Source organism: Crocodylus siamensis, chromosome 3, assembly GCF_052110815.1.
Source record: "Crocodylus siamensis isolate JL-2025a chromosome 3, ASM5211081v1, whole genome shotgun sequence".
Taxonomy (NCBI): Eukaryota; Metazoa; Chordata; order Crocodylia; family Crocodylidae; genus Crocodylus; species Crocodylus siamensis.
Window position 1 is genome coordinate 111,368,622 of NC_143397.1, and position 22,347 is coordinate 111,390,968.

Here is a 22,347-nt window from a genome sequence, read left to right on the forward strand (position 1 = left end):
TGCAACCTCTTGGCTGCTTGCTGTAGTTGGCCCACGCTCTGAACAGCTGCAGCAGGTGGTGGGCACACTGTGAACACCAGTGCCAGGCTCTGCAGCTTTGGCCTCCATGGCGGCTGCATGCACAGTGGGGAAGGGTCCAGGGCAGCACATCCCTAGCCTCTCCCCCACCATCTGCCCAGAGACGGGTGTACAGCTACCTCCAGTAACGAGGATCAGGCCCTTCTTGGCTCTCCTGCTTCTGGCATGCCAAGCTGTGGTATGGATGGAGATTGGGGTGTTTTTGGCACTCCAATTAAAAACGTTGCTGGCCCTTGAACTAGAATGTGACCAAACGAAATGCATGAGAAGTTTCAAGCGTTTTTTGTGTGAAGGCACTGTACTATTATATTAGCTAACCTTAAACTGTGCTCTTTATGCAGAATCTCTTCTTTCCTAGTGGGAATGAATCTTGCACCAGGATCTGCTTAACCTTTTCATTCTGCAAATAAGCATAGCTCACCCACAACTTGCTTACCTATTCCAAAAGTTTTATATTCAGACATAAATTCATGAATAAGAATAAGAAAAACCATGGGCCTGTGGTTTTTCTCCCACTCCTCCCGGTATTATGGTGGTCTGTCTTGCACTGCAGGAGCAGCTGCACACTCTGAAAACAAGACTTTTTTTTCTCCTTGCTGACAACTGGTGTGTCAATTTCAGAATTTTTCAGAAAGACTTCAGTTCACCTCCCTGACATCTATGCTCAGTGTTAAGATGATATAATATGTAGTTAAGGAAGATGGTGGGGAATGGGGAAAAAGACCTTCTGTGTACCCTTCTAATGAATGAGGCATCATTACTACCAATCTTGTTCAAACTGTCACTGAGCACTCATTCCCACTGAGCTATTTCCATTTTACTTTGATAGGGGGAAATAGTAAAGTTATAGAGCTGCATTGGAATAACATTTCTGAGTTTAACTTGGATCTTTACGTACAGGAAGTTCAGTATTACTGTGTTACTACCAGTTTTGCATACAGTGTTTGATAGCAAGCAAGCCTACTGGAAAGTGCGACTTTTGCATAGTTTTTAAATACTGTTCCTCCAGTGAAAGGCCGCCAAGCCTGACAGTGATGCTTTCGAGAAAGTTTGAAGGCAACCCTCGTTCATATTACATTGCCCTGAAGAATTTGTCCATAATACTATTGCAAATCGGGTATCTTGTTGGTCAAACACATTTTTATTTAACAGCTGACAGGGGATGCAGTACCACTGAGAATATACCTGGAGCAATCTTTAAAACTAGAAGAATAATTTTGTATTTCCCTTTCAATTATTAGGTATGCTATGTCGATTATGGTTTCAGTGAGTTTATTGAAAACAACAAAGTATACAAACTAGACAAGCAGTTCCATTCACTTCCATTCCAAGCTGCAAAATGTAAATTAGCAGGTAAGAGAATTGTTGAATAGCTAGCACCATGATTTTGCATGGCCCTGAACATAGGTGGGTGGACAAATTTAATAATTCTTATCCTTCACTCTCTCTTCCTCTTATTACACTTGCCTCTTGCACATTATTCATAATACTGGTTTTGTAGACCCACAATTTTGGACCCTCGTTATGGTGAGCACTGTACCAAGGTAATTGTCTCTGCCTCCCAAGGTTTAAGATGAGAAGAAACATAGGGATATTTTCTTGCTTTACACATGGGGAGTTGAAGCTTAAAGAAACTAAATGCCAGATTTGATTAAAGGTATTAAAGCATCTAAAGATCTAGATGGGCATTTGGTGGAATGTTAAGGGTAGATGTGTTTGTATCCTATTCACTTTAATATAAGTTGAGCACCTAACCTCTTTAGCCCCTTATGTAAATCCCAGTACTGTCTTAACTACATCTTCAGGCTGCTTAAATACGCTTGTAAATCAGGCCTGAGGTGGTTTGTCCTGTCATATGTGGCAGAGCTAGGAACTGAACCCAGATACAAGTCCTAGCCCAGTGCCTTTTAAGCACGGCTTTAATTACATTGAAAGCCTTTCTGGACAGGAACTATATTGTTTTGTGTTCAGTGCTTGGTAACAGGGACTTCAATCCTGACTAATGTCTTTGGGTCTTACTGGAATATTAAAAACTCTGTGGTGAGAGATTAAACATCAAATGATCTTTGTATAAGTGAGTATTAGGGCTGTGTAAAGCTTCAGTCACTGATTCGATTCGGTGGAGAGTTTGGGGTGATTTGGTGGCCGAATCCCTGAATCCAAATCAATTCAGGAGACCCTTTAATGTCTCCAAATCGAACTGGAACCTTCTGAATCAATTTGGAGAGATTTGGAAAGATTTGGCGATTTTGGACATGGACATAGACACAGCTTTAAAAGTTTTTTCTACAAATCTCAAGGTACCAGGTGGCTTGTGAATATTGTGATGGTGAGGCAGATGGAGTGTCCTATAGGGACTCCCCAGTGCACTTGGCAGTGACCCAGAAGTGGACCAGAAGCTTCCGGGTTTGCCAGGAAGTGTGTTGGGGCGGGGGGGGCCCTGACTCGACAACTGGTACCTCCTAGGTCAGGGTGGTGGGGCACCTGGGGTCCCCCTACAGCCGATCACCAAGCTGGGGGGACCACAGGGGGCCTCCAGCGCATTCCGTGGTTTGCTGCCGAGCACGCTCCCCCCCTCCGCCCCATGCTTCTGTGGGATGCTCCATCCACCCCAGCATGATAGCATTCACAAGCTGCACATGGTGCCTCGAGGTATGTAAAAAAACATCTTAAAGCTGTGTCCGTGGCTGAATCGCTGATTCTCTAAATTAGCATTGAATCTTCAAATTCATATTCGGCCTAATCGAATTGGGAACAGTGATATGAATCAACTAATCAAATCACTGTCCCTGATTTGAGCCGAATCCGAATCAAATGGGGCCCATTTCACACACCCCTAGTGAGTATGTAGTTAGGTGGCCTTAGAGATTAAAAATTCTTCAGTCAGTGCTTCAGCAGCCTTGGTAGTTCCAGTATAAGTAACACAAATAACCTGTGCAACTGAGATGAAAGCAAATCCCTGTTCTTCAGACACTGAGGAACACCTAATACAGGAAAAGTCTGGCAGTTGCTGCTTATTCAGCACTGTCCTTTGATTTCAAAATTTCTCCGCTCAGCACTTTCACAGTTACCTGCAAGTAATTATTTCCCTTCCTGAATCTAGTGAGTACCTTTTTCGTGGGATTCTTAATACTTAGGATCTCTGGAAAATATTTTTACATGGATATATTGTATTACTCTCTGAGGTGGGTACTTTTCCCCCTAATTGCCTCTTGTATATTAAAGATAAAACTGTAGCAAAGAATATGTTCCCTTGACTGGGTACCTCCAGTTGCAGTCTCATTTTTTGGACCTGATCACATACAGAACATAGGATTTATTGCTGTAATTCCCCATGAGACATTTGAAGAAGTGATGTATAAGAATTATGAGATGTTTATTTTGCAGGACTGGAAGTGTTTTGTGACGATCCTGTCTTAGTGAAAATAGTTGAATCACAAACCTGTGGAAAGATATTTGCTGTGGAAATATTGGAAAAAAGTGAGATTCCCCTTGTTGTGCTGTATGATACATCAGGAGAGGATGATATCAACATAAACGCTACCTGTCTGAAGGCCTTGTTTGACACATCACTTGAACTGCATCTTCAGGTACTGTTGTCCAGTATTTAACTCTTTATTTCACATTTCAGAAGAAAGTTTAAGTTTAAATCATGCAATAGAGAATTATAGTACGAGAGGCCTGCTTAACTTATTCCATCAAATCTTTGTTACAGGTAGATGCTCTATATACAAATGTTAAGGTAACCAATGTTTGCTCTGATGGAACCATATATTGTCAACTCCCATCAAAGGGCTTAGTCAAATTATGTGAGATCTTACAGAAGTTAGAAGACTACTTACGTTATAAGGTGCGTCTAATATTACGGGGAAGGGGTGGTAAAGTAATATTATGTTTAAGTTTATGCTACTTTTTTTTTTCATTCAGATTTTAATGCTCTACTGAAGTATAAACTTGCACTGGTCTGTCCTAAGATTTTTCTGAAAACATACTGAAATAAATTTCAGGGCTATTTTATGTCAAATCCTGAATATATGTTTATTGCTTCCAGTCAACTTCTGAGGCTGAGTACTATGGAGTTGCTTAGGAAAAAGCATTTAAACTCAAATATTGTAAAACGCTGTTTAGAATATTTCTTAAAAGGTGTTGGATAGCAAGTATCTACTGTCCCTTTTATCCACTTCCCTTTCCTACTGTGACCTATTTAAGACTTTTTGGTATAGCATTAATACCCTTGTATTAAATAGAGACCATTTTCCTCTCTGATCTTTTCTGAAATGACATCGGTTTCTGTAGTATACTATAATGCATGCTATATTATAGCTACATGTCATCCAGTATACCAAATGCCCTCATGGATATGATGTGGTGAAGCTAGACTAAAACTACACACCAAAATGAATGATCACAGGAAAAAGATTGAAGACAGATGCAGAAACATGCAGGAGAACACTTTTCACAGAATAACCACTTGCCTTTCACTATCTTTGGGCTCAAGGGAAATTTACAGAACAGCTTCAAAAGGCAAGCTTGGAAACAAATTCTCAAACTGGCTGGATACTAAGACGAAAGGATGGAACATTGATATTGACTTCATAGCATTACTAGAGTCTACCCGATTCCAGATAATTTTTCTTCACACTACAGGTGATAATGACCTTGTTACCTTTTGAAAGGTCTTGATTTCCATTAATCAAGACATCCTTTCTTCTATGATTTATTTGTCTGCTGTCCCTGGGAATCTCTCTCCTCCAACTTCACAGCCCTGAAATTTGTTTTTAATTTTTTTGAGGTGCCTGCTTTTCCCTCAATTCTGAAGAAGAATAAAAGTACATTTGGAAGTTTGTCTAAGTCTATCCCAGTCATGCAGTTGGTCCAATAAAAGATACCACCCACAAAAATCTGTACGTTTTGCATATTTTTATGAACAGTCATGGCTACACCATTCTTTCAACACTGCCATTATGATGAGAACATTTATGCTTCTCTTGCGAAGAACTGGTTTTAGGTGGATGGGCTAAATCCAGCTGCTAATCAAGACCATCAAGATACTTGTGGTAATTTTTGTTCAGAGAGGACCCTTGTATGTCTTGTTCTTCTCTGAGTAATATAATGTTGAGGGCCTCAAGCTTACATTTCCCTTCTACATACTTGGCACGCCCAAGCCCTGCATGGTGAATCCAAAAAAGGGGAGGCTGGGGGAAACCTGTACAAGTAAGGAAAGACTCCATTTTTAAACTTCTGCAACCCTGTCAAGGTATAAGCAACCTCAGTGCATGCTTTTTGAAAATACATAAATTCAGTTATTTTTGTTAAATCCCTTATGGTCATGGCAGATCCAGAGCTGTAAGTAAATTTCTGAAATCTTGGATTACGTAACCACTTATCCAAGACCATGTTGTACACATGTAGCAGATCTGGCAGACATCATTTTGAAGTAGATTTGGTGGCCATGGCCACTGAGAACATAATTTGGCCTGAAGAATTTTTGTGAGTACATGCATGCACGTATGCATGAAAGACAAATCCAGGCTTATTTTCAAACTCTTAATTTGTAGAGGTGACACATTTTTAGCTATGAACTTGAGTGCGTTTGAGGTGTTAGTGGATTCCATATTTTTAATGCAGTTTTAGAGTAGACCTTTTTAAAGTGTCTTATTCTTTTGAGGTGCTCCCAAATGGTACTACTTGTCAGAAACCCATTCATGGGGAGAGGGGAGGAGGAGATGGGACTCCTGGAGCTTGAGTTTCTCCCTTGGGGCAAGTGGCAGCACAGTGGGAACAGACAGAGGTTGCTGTGAGAGCTTCCTATCCCTGCACCTCAGTTCTTCTGCGCTTATCATGGACTCTGTGGCTGCAATAATGGATCTATGCTGCCCCTCATGAGGGGATCACATAGGCCCATATTTTTGGATTATGAAAGAAATGATAGTTCCCCCTCTCCATAAAGCAGGTTAGCTTGGAATATTACCTGCCCAAAATTCATTCCTTCCATAGGCAATCAGTAAGGAAGCAAGCAACAAGATGATTAATGGTAAAAACAGAGCTAGCGTAAGAAACCAGTAACTATATGTAGGGATCTACTTAAATTGCAATTTCGCAATTTTCACAGAAACCACAAAAACAGCAATTTTCACAATCACTGCGAAAAATATTTCCTGCTATCTTTATTTAGAATCCCCTCCCCCTATTAAAAAAAAAAAAAGCTTACCGGGATACAAAGAAAGTGTGGAAATCCCTGCAGCCATGGAGCATGTGGTTTGAGAGAGCTACTGAGAGGCTGAGCTAGTGATGTAGACTTAGTGAAAGAGGGTGAAAGGGTTTCGGCACCAACTTTTAAGAAATCAGATGCAATGCTGCAGTCTGAAGATAAGTGAAAAGAAAACCAAGAAAGCTAAATGCACTTCAACTCAGGATCATGTAAGGCAGTTCCACGTAGGAAGCTTGCATGCAGATGGTGGTAAATTGTTTTGTTCATCGTGCAACATGACACTGGATGTGTTGAGGAAAAACAGCATTGATGTTGGAAGAAAAACAGTGTGCTAAATGCTGGCAGTTTCCCATGTGTGAACAAGCTCTGCCAAGATTATCTACCAGTAATAATTGCTTTGCGTGTTCAGTCTACAACAGCTACACTGGCAGAATATGATTCAGTCTTGATTGTAGCAGACAAAGCAACAGAAGCCCAGGATAACTATTCTCCACATTTTATTTGTAATTGGGACAGACTGACCTGCCTGTTTTTTGGGTTTTTTTAAACAAAGCCAGTTCACCTTGTGTCTGTCAGTGTTTGTATTGTGTCCCAAGTTGTGGTAAAGGCTGTTGTAAACTATAGCTTGAAGTTTAACAAGAACTCAGCATTTCTCTGTCATAATACAACGTATACTTGCAAGGCTTTCTCTGATGCACCCCACAGAATGACGCCCAACGCAACTTAAATCACCTGTAATGCACACATTCTTTCTTCAGTAAGTGACATCTGGCATGCACATTTTCCTGATGTGGATAGCCTGCTTCCCTCTTAAAAAAAAAAATGTTCAAACAGTGTACAGACTGTAAGCTTCAACACAGAGAGTCTATCGCCAATCAAAGTGAGGGCCTGCGTATGGCTGTGTCACTTCCACCAGAGCAAGTGCTGACAAGGTGGAATTCATGGTTTAATGCGGTTCATTTACCATGCAAAGAATTTGAAGTACTACCAGCAATTTGTGTGAGAAGCTTGAAATCACAGCTAGCACACAGTGCATACTTAAGCTATGCCATCTCCTAAGAAAGGGCAGCATTTAAGTTCAAGTTATGTTTGCGGCTGACAGTACAATCTGGTTAATGGAGTTTCTAATGTGATTTGAAATTCAGCAGGCTTTTATCCACCAAGCACACAAACTGATGGATTTGATGAGTTGGGTTGAAGACATGTCAAACTTGTCAGTGTGAAAACCTGTGGAGACAAGATCTGTTTCAGAAAGTAGCTGTGGAGTTAAATCAGTACTACAAGTACAATGAGTAACTATTTTAAACAATCTGCTGCCGCCTGCTTCAGTCCTGTTTCCATTTTTGACCCGTCAGGAGGCTTGTCTGAATTTTGACCCTCAGCTACTGAAATCAGCCACTAGATAGCAGAAAGAGCATGACAAGGAACTTGCTGCTTACATTAACTTTGTCAAAGAGTGCCAGATGCCTTTGACTGACTGTTTTTTGGGTGTCTGTTTCTGATCCATTTCTACATCTCTACAACTTCAGTAAAACACTGCCTTACAATTCCAACCCATTCAGTGGACATGGAATCTGCCATCTACTGGAAGGGCAATACAGCAGTGCGCAGGCAATGCAGGAAGCTTTTGGAAAGTGTTGGGAACAACTTCCTGATGCAAGCACTGGAGCAGCCATGTAGGAGCTGTGCTCTTCTTGAACTGCTGCTCACAAACTGGGTGAAGAATTGGTGGTGAATGTAGCAGTGAATGGTAACTTGGGCTGCAGTGAAGATGAGATGATTTGAGTTCAGAATTCTGAGGAAAGGAAGGATGGAAAGCAGCAGAGTAAGAGCTTCGGCTCTGTAGATGCAGGGAGACCAGTAGATGTGATATACCTTGATTTTAGCAAGGCTTTTGATACAGTCTTCCGCAACATTCTCACAGGCAAGCTAAGGAAGTATGGACTGGATGAATGGACTGTAAGGTGGATAGAAAACTGCCTGGAACATCGGGCCTAGAGTGTAGTAATCAATGGCTCATTGGCTAGTTGGCAGCCGGTATCAAGTGGAGTGCCCCAGGGTCAGTCTTGGGGCTGATTTTGTTCATCACCAACTTGATAGATGGCATAGATTGCACCCTCAGCAAGTTTGCAGATGGCATCAAGCTGGGGGGAATAGTAGATATGCTGGAGGGTAGAGCTAGGATTCAGAATGACCTAGACAGATTGGAGGATTGGGCCAAAAGAAACCTCATGAGATTCAACGAGGATAACTACCAAGTCCTGCACTTAGGATGGAACAACCCCACGCACCAGTACAGGTTGGGGGGTTGACTGGCTGGGCAGCCGCTCTGCAGAAAAGGACCTGGGGGTCACAGTGGACAATAAGCTGAATATGAGCCAGCAGTGTGCCCTTGTTGCAAAGAAAGCTAATGGCATACTGGGCTGCATCGGTAAGAGTGTTGCCAGCAGGTCAAGGGAAGTAATTATTCCCCTCTGTTCAGCACTGGTGCGGCCACATCTGGAGTACTGTGTTCAGTTTTGCCCCCCTTTCCCCCTACAGAAAGGATGTGGGCAAATTGGAGAGAGTCCAGCGGAGGGCAACAAAAATGGTGAGGGGTTGGGGGACATGACATATGAGGAAAGACTGAGGGAACTGGGCTTATTTAGTCTAGAGAAGAGGAGACTGTGAGGGGATTTAATGGCAGCCTTCAACTACCTGAAGAGGGGTTTGAAAGAGGATTGGAGCTAGACTGTTCTCAATGGTGGCAGATGACAGAACAAGGAGCAAATTGTTTCAAGTTACAGCAGTGGAAGTTTAGGTTAAATATTAGGAAGAATTTTCTTACTAGGAGGGTAATAAAAACTGGAACAGGTTACCCAGAGAGGTGGTGGAATCTCCAACTTCGGAGATTTTTAAGACTCAACTAGACAAAGCTTTGGCTGTGATGATCTAATTGATGATGGTCCTGTGTTGAGCAGGGGGTTGGACTAGATGACCTCCTAAGGTCCCTTCCAACCCTTAGTTTCTGTGATCTCTGGATAAAGAGGTGTGGTCACTGGGGCCCCTCAGCGAAGCAGCTATGAGGGAGGGCTTGCTGCAAAAAAAACTGTACAATCAGCTCTTTGCACTGCAAGTGGCCTTCAAAAATGCCTTTTTCTCACCATGATTTAGGTAGGTCCCTAACCATATGTTGAGACAGACAGAGATGTAGTAGTAAATAAACAAAAGAAAATGCCAGAACAGTTACCTGTTCTTACCCTATAGCTTAAATCCAAAGATATGCAGTCCTTAGCTAGCTTCAGGAATCTAAATGTAGCTTATGGCTCTGACCCTGCCTGTCAGAGCTTCTTGCATTCCCTGCTCAGCCTGGGACTCATCCACTCCCTTGTACCTGGGAAAACTACAAAAATCCATGGTCTCTAGGCCAGCTTAAATACCGTTGTCAGTCTGGCTAGTAACATTGAACCCCTTCACTTTTAGAGGGGCTAACATTGTGCCAGTAACCTTGACCTGTCCTGCTCCCTCTGCCCACCAAGATGCATGTTTACCAGACTACATTCTTGCATCCTTTCTAGACATGAGGATTCATTCATTCTGACATGCTGTCTCTCTCTTGTGATAGCTTTGACAGCTAGGTGTTAGGCTTCATTTAAAACGTAAATATATCATTGTCTGGCCAGACACAAACCAGAGGCACATCCACAAGGAGGACAGAAAGGTACATTAAGTCAGATGCTAATTCTCAGCCATTGACTCTTCTAAGTGTGAACATGAGCTGTTGGAGTTGATCACTGCCTTACTAACAACCTTAGCTGAAATATAAAGATGCATCAATTTTAATTTTATATTGAACACTAATACAAGTACAGATAAAAGAAAGATAGAACTGAAGACAGATTTTCAGTGGCTATAATTGGAGACCAACCACCCCAATAGCGAACTCTAATTTGGGAGAATATCAACACATGCCACATGGTGAGCCCCTGAAGTACCTTTGTCTTGGGGTACAGCAATTGCTTTAGTTTAAATTCCTCTATGACACTACTGTCTTCAAGAAACCTTGACAGAGGAATAGACTTAGGCCTTTAAATGTCCTTTCAATGATTACAGAAGATAAGTTTGCCAATTGTTTATGCTGATGTGCTGTTATAGAGAACAATAATCATTGGCCATTGATCTGCTTAAAAGCTCATCCTATGTATTTTAAGCCCAGCCTACATTTTTAATTTTCTTAGTACTTTTACATCTTTGTAGGTAATTTGTGAAGCAGGTAACTAGGTGGTATGCCTATTCTAAAGAAAAGAGAAGAATGAGGCACAGTGATGGCTCTGCCAGGGCTAAAAAGAGAAACCATCAGACATAGAGCTGAGTTTCTGGCTCCCAGATCTATGTTTGACTCACTATATAGTTCTCCAGTAGTTAATTCTTGGCAGGATTTTGTGGGTGTATATTTATAGGCTATCCTTGTTTTTATTGCAGCAGACAACAGATTATTCCGTCTCATTACCTTTTTGTGGCAAAGTCTGTTTGTTTCATTGTAAGGGAAAATGGGCACGTGTGGAGGTAAGAAACATTAAAAAATAGTAGTATTCTTTCTGACAACTGTTTTCTTGGTGTTTGGCTAAAATCTTGAATCATTTTGTTCTTTAACAGTTACATCATATGTCACCATTATCCATTAGCTGCTTATTCAAAGAGCAGTAATTTCACATAAGTAATCTTTTAAACTAATATGATAGTAGATTTGAAGAGAGACTTTATCGTGTGGTCATTTTAACATTTCAGGTCACCAAGAATAGTTTCATAAAATGCAGTTCAAATGTGGTGACTTCTTGCTTTTTAAGAAAAACACAGATCAGTATTTTAAGACTTCTGTGGCATTTTATTTTGTCCCCCTATTATCACATTTTTCCTTTGCATTTCAGATAACAAGCGTTCACAGCAGCCGGGCACTTGATGTGCAGTTCATGGATACAGGAACAGTTGCATCTGTAAAAGTAACAGAGCTTAGAGAGATCCCACCGCAGTTCCTGAGAGAAATAATCACAATACCACCCCAGGTGCAAAGGTCTATTTTAACACTGCTGACGTTAGAAACACCATCTTAGTCTTTATGCTCTTTGGCCATGTCTAGACCACAGTGGCTAGCAGCAGTGCCTTCAAACATGCATTAGTATCCCTTGTGCTCTACCTTCAGTAGAAGGCTTGTAGCTATTTTTGCACAGTGCCAGGAGTAGGCTAATCGGCACTGTCACTCAGCGGTGCCAGTTAGTCTCTCTGTGGACATGACTGCAAGGTTTCCATAGTATGCAAAACAGTGTGGCATATTTAGGGGTACTGCTGCAGTAAGTTTGTGATCTGACATGGCCTTAAAATCCTACACTGTGATAATTTCTGATATTTATAGAACTAAGAGTTGGAATGTACAGTGTAACACAACCTGTATTACGAAAGTTAATCCTGTGTGCTAGAAGGCTGTGGCAGTAATCGTGTTGTAAGGGGTTACAGTACTCCATGCTACCGACTGTTGCTGCCTTTATAATGAAGGAATGTGAGGCTATCGGGATGTATTTAATTTCTAATGCATCTTACTCATCTGACCAGTGTCCATAGGTATAAACTTGAATGATAAAGCATCTGTTAAAGAATACATCTGTTAATGTGTAAATATTCAGCGCACCTTTTTTTTCCTTTTTTTTAAGGCTACGAAGTGCTGTCTAGCAGATCTTCCCCTTAACATTGGCATGTGGACTCCAGATGCTGTGCTTTGGCTTAGAGATACAGTATTAAATTGTCCAGATTGCAGCATTAAGGTCTGTAACCTTCATCACTTGAAATCTAGTGAACTGGGTAACAGAACAGTATATTTTGGGGTTTATATCATTAAGTGTCAATACCAAAGGAACTTGGTTCCTTCACATTCCATTAGACAGTCAGGTTTGAAGTTATTGCCGATTTAAAAATGTTTAGTGAAACTGTTGGGAAAATTACTATATTAAACAGTGTAGCTAGTTTGTGTGAAACTTATCCCAGGCCACATCCATACTGCAGCTCTTCCTAGGCCAGGTCCATGGGCCTCCATTTGGAAGGCAGTGTGGTTCTGGGTGTATGAAGCTGCATAGAGCCACATACAGACAGGGTAGAGCCACAGGCCTGTCATAGCAAGGAGCCAGAAGCATGCAGTGGTGTACCGCTCTGGTTGGGCAGCAACATGGAGCTGGGAGCATGCAACTACATGGAGCTGTGCTTGGGCAGCAGTACAAAGATGGAGCCAGGAGCATGAAGCAGTGCAGACGTTGACATGGGCGGCAGCTCATCATCTCTCTGCCACAGCCTGCATGTGGCTCCATGCAGGCATGTGCCTTCAGCTCTGCAAAGTTGCATGCCCCTGGTGCTGCCAGCCAGCCAGAGTTCCACACTGCCACCCAAATGTGGTTCTGTGCAGCCGCATGCTTCTGGTTCTGTGCGGAGCCCTGGTCAGTCTGCAATGCCAAGGATGTGTGGCAGTCTGGAGCCAAGGGCATGGACTTTTAATTGCTCACTGAGCTGGATGCAGTGGTTTCACAGGCTGGGCTGTACGTTTTACGTTTCTGATCGAGTCTGTTGTGGTGTTATTGCAAAATGGTAGTTTTTTGTTGGTTTGTTTTTTGGGAAAACAAATTTTCATTTTTAACTGGGTCTTGGGAGGTATAAATATGGGATCAAATATCCCTCCCTGATACCATGGAAGAGGGTTTGGTACTGTTGAGTGGTTTGCACAAGATGATGATCTATGTACAGTGACTAAGGTTGAAATTTTCAAAGTGGCCTAATAGGGCTTATTCTTAATTCCCATAGCAATATCAGTGGGAATTGGTGCAACTAACTCCTTTAAGCCCCTTCTGAAAATCTCAGGCTATACTTTGTTAGATGTGTGTGCAGCCTCGCTCATTGGAAAAAACCTTGACTTCAGAACCAAGACCTTTTCTTTCTGCCTTTTACTCTTTTTCTCCATCTTTTACCTTTTCCTTTGTGTTTTCGTTCCTGTACCAACTCTTAATTTCTACTCTTAATTCATACTCACACCATTGTGCCTGAAATGAAACATTGAATAGTGATCCTTTTGACATTAAATTCTCTTGATAAGAGTTTTGGAGCAAGGCTGTTCTTGCTTCTCAGAATCTTAGGAGGCTGTTTTTTCACTACTTTGTCTCAAAAGATCTTAATAGTATTATTCCCAGTTTTGCTTCTCTAGCCTGTGCAAGAAAGAATGAAATCTATTGCTTCAGACTCCCTACAGCAGGGGTGGGCAATTATTTTGGGCAGAGGGCCACTTACTGAGTTTTGGCAAGCCATCAAGGGCTGCATGATAGGCAGCCAAGGGCAGATAAATATTAATTTTTGAAATTTTTTAGGGGCCTCACAGGCCAGATAGAATGCCCTAGTCTTGGGGTGGTGGTGCTGCTCTGCATTATTCTATTTTTAAAAATAACCTCATTTTTTAATCCTGAGAGCTAGAATCTATTTGGCCTTTTCTAAACAAAATTTTGGAAGCTGCAGAATCTTATTTGTTTCCTAAAAAAATAAATGGACTAGATGACAGTTGTTAATCAGTCTCTACCTGCTAGTAAATAGTATTAAAACCATTTGTCTGGACTGGAGCATTATGAACATATAAGAAGTTTGTTGTGTGTGTGTGTGGTTGTGTGTGTGTGTGTGTATATATGTGTGTATATATATATATGTGTGTGTGTATATATGTGTGTGTGTGTATATATATATATATATATGTGTGTGTGTGTATATATGTGTGTATATGTATACACTACCAAATTCAAATTCCAGTGCATTAGAATCAGCAGTACTGTTACTGATATTAAATAACAAAAACTTTTAGACAAATGATTTGAAAAATGGGTACTTGAAAAATATCTTTAAGTTACTCCAAACTGCTGCTCCCAACATTAAATATAATTTACAGTATTTTCATAATATTTCAAGAAAATTGTAAAAATAACCTGCCTTTCTCTGTAGTTCCTCATGCGACAGTTACCTGGGACATGTATAACATGAAGTCTCCAGCCCCAAGGCACACTGCACCAGGTAACACCAGGTGGCCAGGGTCACCACTTCTCTGGACCTTCATAATGAGTACTAAATCCTCATAGCACCAAAAGAGCCAACAGAACCTCCAGCTTCTACACCTGAGGAAGAGAGGCAACCTGCAACCATGCCCCCCCAAAGAAGAAACTTAGAGTAGTTGTTGTGGGAAGCTCCCTCTTCAGGGGGACTGAGGAAGTGATATGCCACCCTGACCCCTTAGCCCATGAGGTCTGCTGCCTCCCAGGGGCCCATATCCAGGATGTTGCTAAAAGGATCCCAAAACTTATCCGGCCCTCTGACCACTACCCCATGCTCCTCATCCACATGGGCACAAGTGACATGGCTTGGAGCAATCCCAGACATGTCACGAATGACTACAGAGCTCTGGGAGTGAGGCTCAGAGGGTTGGGGGCTCAGGTGGTTTTCTCCTCGATCCTTCCAGTTGCAGGTCACGGGCATAGGAGGCCAAGAAGAATTCAAGAAGTGAATAGAAGACTGCAGCGCTGATGCCATTGTGAAGGCTTTGGGTTCTATGACAACAGCCCGCACTTCAGAGAGAGGCAATGAGCTTTTGGAAAGGGACAGCTTCTACCTCACTCGTATGGGGAAGCAGCTCTTCTCAGCCAGAATGGCTGACTTCCTTGACCAAGCTTTACACTAAGTTTGCCGGGTGATGGGCAGATAACCACCAGTGCAAGCCTACCAAGCATCAGCCACCAAATCAGTAGGTCAGACTGTAAAAGGGAACACACTCCTACCTCACCCCAGGAATGGGGGTTTTCTAGGAGTGCAGGGAAGCCTAGGGCCTCCAATGGCAGGCTCACTTGCCTATACACAAATGCCAGGAGCCTGGGCAGCAAACAGGAGGAGCTTGCCTTCCTGCTAAACAGATATGACTACGATCTCATGGGGATAACAGAGACATGGTGGGACTCCACCTATGACTGGATCACAGGTATAGATGACTATACCCTATACAGGAGAGTTCATGTTCCAAGAAAGGGTGGGGGCGTAACTCTCTATATGAAGAAGCACTACACTTCTCTGCAGGCAGAGATTGGTAACAAAGGAGGGCGACTTGAGATCCTCTGGGTTAACATCAGGTGGGAATGTGGTGAAGGGGATATAACAGTAGGAGTCTACTGCAGACATTGGCAATGCGTAGGGAGTGCATGTGGGTGAACGTACACCCCCTGAGATTGGCTGTGCACCTCCTGGAAGTGCCAGCCATGAAACCAAAAATGCCAGCAGAACTGCGCACTTCCAGTTTCGCCACTGAGGGGTCTGGGCTCAGTGATCAGCCTCTGCGAGACTCAGTAGGCACCAGTCGCCCATGACTACAGGCCTCCTAATCAAGAGCAAGAACTTGACCAGGAATTCTTCAGGGAACTGGCTGAGGCTGCAGACTCTTGTTGCGTGGTTGTCACGGGTGATTTTAACTACCCTGACATCTCATGGGAAGAGCACTCAACCAAATCCAATCAATTGCAGTGCTTCCTCATAAGCATTGATGAGCTCTATTTTTCACAAGAAGTCTATGGACTGACAAGAGGTGAGTCACTGCTGGACCTAGTACTGGCAAAAGGGGAGGATCTAGTGAGCAACCTGAGAATTGAAGGGAAGCTGGGAGACAGTGACCACAAGTAAATCACTTTCTCTACTCACAGCTAAGCTGGCAAGTCAGTCAGTAACACAGAAGTCTTCAACTTTAGGAAAGCCAACTTTCACAAGCACAGGAGGCTAGTTGTTGAGGCCCTGAGAAGCCACAATCCGATAGGAAGGGGTGACCATGACAAGTGGTTGTTCCTCAAGGACATGATCAGTGTTCCCTCTAAGGTGTAGCAGTCTGTGAGCGCATCACTTCAGTCTTTGCGTGTGCTGCTTCTGTCCCACCTTTCAGTGCGCACTGCTTTGGAAACCACAGGTGCCTGAGGGGGCACCCTGCATGAGTCCTATAAGGGTCAGGGACCCTGGGACTGTAGTGGAGGGTGATCAGCCTTGTCTGGGGCCAGGGACCCCAGGGGACTGGGATGGATGGAGAGGAGCCTTGCCTGGGCTGCGGACCCTAGGAAACCTGGACAACATGTGGAACAATGCCAGGGGCCTGGAGCCCAAAGGGAGTGCTACACTCCATATGGGGCTGAGCCCAGCCCATTTCTCCCAGGACAGTGTGATATGCTGCCACACTCACCAGTGGTAGGGCCCTGGCACTAACCAGTGTGCGCAGCTTCCAGGCAGGGCAACTGCCACTGCTGCAGGCTGCAGCCAGAGCTTGCACCAGCCCCCACCCCCAACCCCAGCCCCAACCTCACCTTGGGAAGCAAGGAGGCACATAGCATCGGGGCTGGGGAGCGGAGCAGTTCCTTGGAGCTGGCAGAGCAGTTCCATGAAGCTGGTGGAACAGTGCCCTGGAGCCGGAGCCAGCCCCTGCCCCGCCTTGCCTTGCCTTGCCTTGGGGAGTGAGGAGGCACATGCTGTTGGGGCTGGGGAGTGGAGCTGTTCCCCAGCGCCAGCCCTGAGCCCCAGCCTCTGTCCCTGCCTCACCTTGGGGAGTGAGGAGGCACTCTGCCCCCACTGTGCTTTGGGGAGGAGCCGCTGCCTGAGCTTATCTCTGGTAAGTGGCCCACACTGGCCCCAGTACCTCCACCACACTCCGCATCCAGCTCCTCTCTGGGAAGCCGCTGCCCAGAACCTCCTCGGGCGGGTGCACAGCATTAATAAGTTAGCATGCAGCAAGATTTTAAATTGTGCACGGCTGCACATGCACGCACCTTGGAGGGAACCTTGGACACGATTTGTGAAGCACAAAGGAAGTCTATTCCAGCCCACAGAAAAAGTTGTAAAAGGGCTGGGCAACCCACTTGGCTTAATAGGGAACTCAGACCTCCTGCACAAAAAAAAAAAAAGAAGCTTATAAAGGATGGAAGATGGGGAAACACCACTAAGGAGGAGTATTCAGCACTGGTCCACACCTGCAGGGAGTGAACTAGGAAAGCCAAGGCTGAAACTGAGCTCAAACTGACCACACAAATCAGGGAAAATAAAAAGTCCATCTTCAGATATGTGGGAAGTCGGGGAAAAAAAATACTGTGGATACTTTTAAAAAAAACACTTGGATGCCTATCTTGCTGGGATCATTTGACCCCTGTTGACTTCTTGCCCTTTGGGCAAGGGGCTGGACCTGATGATCTTGCTAAGTTTCTTCCAGCCCTAGTGTCTATGAAATCTATTAACATAAACCAGTAAATATGGTGATGTCATCAATAATATTTATATATATAACACACTGACACCGCATTGTAAATCAGTTAAGGGTTTTGTATACCTATAACTTCCCTAATGCAAAAATGAAAAGCAAAGGCAATTATGTTTTTCACTTCTCTATAGAGACATAACCACACTAATATCAGGGGGCATCATAACATTATTTTAACCACAAGAAGGGGTACCAGCACCTCTACATACACCAACAGATTTCATAGATTTAAGGTGTTTGTTGTGAGAGACTCCATCCTGAGGGGGTAATCTGCCACCCTGACCCCTTAGCCTGGGAAGTCTACTGCTTCCCAGGGACCTGCATCTGAGACATTGCGGAGAGGATCCCTAAGCTCCTTCAGCCCACAGACTACTATCCCATGCTCCTTATTCATGTGGGCACCAATGACACGGCTTGGACCGCGCACTCCCAGCTGGGTCATGAGGCACTACAGGGATTTGGGAGCGGGGCTAAAGCATCTGGGGGCACAGGTTGTGTTCTCTTTGATCCTCCCAGTCTCGCGCTATGGGCTGAGAGGGAGAGGAGGATCCATGTAGTTAACCAAAGACTGTGGTGCTGGTGTCATCAGGAAGACCTTGGCTTCCATGACCACAGCCCGCTCTTTGGCTAGAGAGGCAGCGAACTGCTGCGAAGAGATGGCCTCCACCTCTCTCTGCTGGGAAGGAGGCTCTTCTCGGCCAGACTGGCTGACCTGCTCCACTGGGCTTTAAACTAAGCCTGCTGGGGACTACTGCCACTGCTGGCCCGCTGAGCAACCCTTGCAAAGCCAGCAGGCCAGGGCACTTAAGGGAGCCCACCCGTGCTCCAGCCCTGGTACAATCTGTGGCCAAGGCAAGAACCCCCAAGGGGACACTTGCCTCCCTGTACACAAATGCCAGGAGCCTGGGGAATAAGCAGGAGGAGCTCGTCCTCCTGCTTAATGCAAATAATTATGATGTCATAGGGATAACAGAGACCTGGTGGGACTTCGCCCATGACTGGACCATGGGTATAGATGGCTATACCCTGTACAGGAGGAATCATGTAGATAAAAGGGGCAGGGGTGTAGCTCTCTATGTTAAGAAAAGCTGTGCGTCCCTGCAAGCTGATGTTGGCGACCAGGGTGGACGACTGGAGACCCTCTGGGTTAAAATCCGTGGGGAACACGGCACAGGGGACACAACGGTAGGAGTCTACTACAGACCTCCCACCCAAAGTCAACAGCTTGACCAGGAGTTCGCCCAGGAATTGGCTGAGGCTGCATACTCCAGGACCATGGTTGTCATGGGTGACTTCAGTTACCCGGACATCTCGTGGGAGGATCACTCAGCAAAATCCGAGCGGTTTCAAAGCTTCCTATCGTGTGTGGATGACCTCTACCTGACTCAAGAAGTCTATGGGCCAACTAGAAGTAAAGCACTACTCGACCTGGTACTGGTTACTGGGGATGACCTAATCGGCAACCTAGTGATTGATGGGAAGCTGGGTGACAGTGACCACGAGCTGATCACCTTCACCATCCACTGTAAAGCTGGCAAGTCAGTCAGCAACATGGAAGTCCTTGACTTCAGGAAAGCCAACTTTGACAAGCTCAGGAGGCTTGTCAGTGAGGCCCTATGGAACCATGACCCCAGGGAGAGGGAAGTCCAAGAAGAGTGGTTGGCCCTCAAGGGAGCGATCCTCGATGCACAAGCTAGAGTCTGTTCCATCTTGGAGGAAAGGCAGCAAGAGGGCACAGCAGGCCCCCCCTCCGGCTCTCCAGGGACCTAACAGACCTCCTGAGGCTAAAAAGAAAGTCCTACAAAGGATGGAGAATGGGATTCACCTCCAACGAGAATTATTCTGCACTTGTCTGATCCTGCAGGGAGCAAACCAGGAAAGCCAAGGCTGCAACTGAACTCCAACTAGCTTCGAGCATCAAGGACAATAAAAAATCCTTTTTCAGATATGTGGGGAGCTGGAGGAAAAGCAAGGGCAACATTGGACCCCTGCTGAACCAGATGGGACAGCTCGTGGAAAAAAGCAACCTATTAAATGGGTACTTTGTGTCGGTCTTTCAACAGTCCCGTGGGACGCCCATGCCCGCCATGGGACAGGGTGGTCCGGGTGAGGGAGATCCCCTGCCCTCCATAAATGTTGACCTCGTGAAGGAACACCTTGAGAAGCTGGATACCTTCAAGTCAGCCGGCCTTGACAATCTACACCACAGGGTACTCAAGGAGCTGGTGAGCATCATAGCCCAGCCCCTGGCACGGATCTTTGAAAACTCCTGACACTCTGGTGTAGTGCCCAAAGACTGGAAGAAGGCCAGTGTGGTGCCGATCTTCAAGAAAGGGAGGAAAGTGGATCCAGCTAACTATAGGCCCATCAGCCTGACTTCTATCCTGGGGAAGATCTTAGAAAAGTTTATTAAAGAGGCCATCCTTAATGGACTGGCTGACGCCAACATCCTAAGGGATAGCCAGCATGGGTTTGATGTGGGTAGGTCTTGTGCTTGACCAATCTCATTTCCTTCTACGACCAGGTGACCTATCAGCTGGACAAGGGAGAAGAGATTGATGTCATATATCTTGACTTCAGAAAAGCCTTTGAACTGGTATCCCATGATCTCCTCTTGGCCAAACTGGCCAATTGTGGCCTTGGGTCCACCACGATCCACTGGCTGGGAAATTGGCTCTGTGGTCAGACCCAGATGGTAGTAATTGACGGAAGTCAATCATCATGGTGTCCTGTGACCAGTGGGGTCCCCCAAGGCTCTGTCCTTGGACCCATATTGTTCAACATCTTCATTAATGATATGGACATTGGAGTCAGAAACGGACTGCCCAAGTTCGCCGATGACACCAAACTTTGGGGCAAAGCATCCACGCCAGAAGATAGGGGGGTGATCCAGGCTGACCTGGACAGGCTCAGCAAATGGGCAGATGAGAACCTGATGGTGTTTAACACCAAAAAATGCAAGGTTCTCCACCTTGGGAAGAAAAACCTGCAGCATCCTTATAGGCCCGGCAGTGCTACGCTGGCTAGCACTACAGAAGAAAGAGACTTGGGGGTCATCATTGACCACAAGATGAACATGAACGTGCAATGCGATGCTCCTGCTAGTAAAGCAAGCAAAGCGCTGGCTTGCATCCATAGATGCTTCTCAAGCAAATCCCGGGACGTCATTCTCCCCTTGTACTTGGCCTTGGTGAGGCCGCAGCTGGAGTACTGTGTCCAGTTTTGGGCTCCTCAATTCAAAAAGGATGTGGAGAAGCTTGAGAGGGTCCAGAGAAGAACCACACGCATGATCAGAGGTCAGGAAAAAAGACCTTACGAAGACAGGCTGAGAGCCATTGGGCTCTTTAGCCTGGAAGAGCGCAGGCTCAGGAGTGATCTGATGGCCACCTATAAGAGCCCGGCAGGACAAATTATGCTGGGGGGAAACCAGCATGGGTTCGTGGCAGGTAGATCGTGCCTGACCAATCTAGTCTCTTTTTATGACCAGGTCACAAAACGCCTCGACGCAGGAGGAGGGGTGGATGTCGTATACTTGGACTTCAGGAAGGCCTTTGATACGGTATCCCACCCCATACTGGTGAACAAGTTAAGGGGCTGTGACTTGGATAACTGCACAGTCCGGTGGGTGGAGAATTGGCTGGAGGGTCGCACCCAGAGAGTTGTGGTGGATGGGTCGGTTTCGACCTGGAAGAGTGTGGGCAGTGGGGTCCCGCAGGGCTCGGTGCTTGGACCGATACTCTTTAATGTCTTCATCAGCGACTTGGACGAGGGGGTGAAATGTACTCTGTCCAAGTTTGCAGATGACACTAAGCTATGGGGCGAAGTGGACACGCCGGAGGGCAGGGAACAGCTGCAAGCAGACCTGGACAGGTTAGACAAGTGGGCAGAAAACAACAGAATGCAGTTCAACAAGGAGAAATGCAAAGTGCTGCATCTAGGGAGGAAAAATGTCCAGCACACCTACAGCCTAGGAAATGACCTGCTGGGTGGCACGGAAGTGGAAAGGGATCTTGGAGTCCTAGTGGACTCCAAGATGAACATGAGTCGGCAGTGTGACGAAACCATCAGAAAAGCCAATGGCACTTTATCGTGCATCAGCAGATGCATGACAAATAGGTCCAAGGAGGTGATACTTCCCCTCTATCGGGCGCTGGTCAGACTGCAGCTAGAGTACTGCGTGCAATTCTGGGCGCCGCACTTCAAGAAGGATGCGGATAACCTGGAGAGGGTCCAGAGAAGGGCCACTCGTATGGTTAAGGGCCTGCAGGCCAAGCCCTACGAGGAGAGACTAGAGAAACTGGACCTTTTCAGCCTCCGCAAGAGAAGGTTGAGAGGCGACCTGGTGGCTGCCTATAAGTTCGTCAGGGGGGCACAGAAGGGAATTGGTGAGTATTTATTCACCAAGGCGCCCCCGGGGGTTACAAGAAATAATGGCCACAAGCTAGAGGAGAGCAGATTTAGATTGGATATTAGGAGGAACTTCTTCACAGTTCGAGTGGCCAAGGTCTGGAACGGGCTCCCAAGGGAGGTGGTGCTCTCCCCTACCCTGGGGGTATTCAAGAGAAGGTTGGATGTGTATCTAGCTGGGGTAATGTAGGCCCAGCACTCTTTCCTGCTTATGCAGGGGGTCGGACTCGATGATCTATTGAGGTCCCTTCCGACCCTAGCATCTATGAATCTATAAGTTTATCAGGGGTGACCACCAGTGTCTGGGGGAACATGTGTTCACCAGAGCGCC

The 22,347-nt window shown here is 45.3% G+C and overlaps 1 protein-coding gene across 2 annotated transcripts in view; it reads left to right on the plus strand.

The window, feature by feature from the left end:
• TDRD7 (tudor domain containing 7) overlaps positions 1 to 22,347 on the plus strand; it is a 104,499-nt gene that overhangs the window by 71,233 nt on the left and 10,919 nt on the right. The window contains exons 9-14 of one of the 2 annotated variants that reach the window (XM_090038982.1): positions 1,320 to 1,431; positions 3,466 to 3,668; positions 3,794 to 3,928; positions 10,751 to 10,834; positions 11,197 to 11,331; positions 11,974 to 12,084. In XM_090038982.1, coding sequence (XP_089895108.1) covers positions 1,320 to 1,431; positions 3,466 to 3,668; positions 3,794 to 3,928; positions 10,751 to 10,834; positions 11,197 to 11,331; positions 11,974 to 12,084 — 780 coding nt within the window. The remainder of the gene's footprint in view (positions 1 to 1,319; positions 1,432 to 3,465; positions 3,669 to 3,793; positions 3,929 to 10,750; positions 10,835 to 11,196; positions 11,332 to 11,973; positions 12,085 to 22,347) is intronic. The other variant, XM_090038983.1, reaches the window with a different exon arrangement.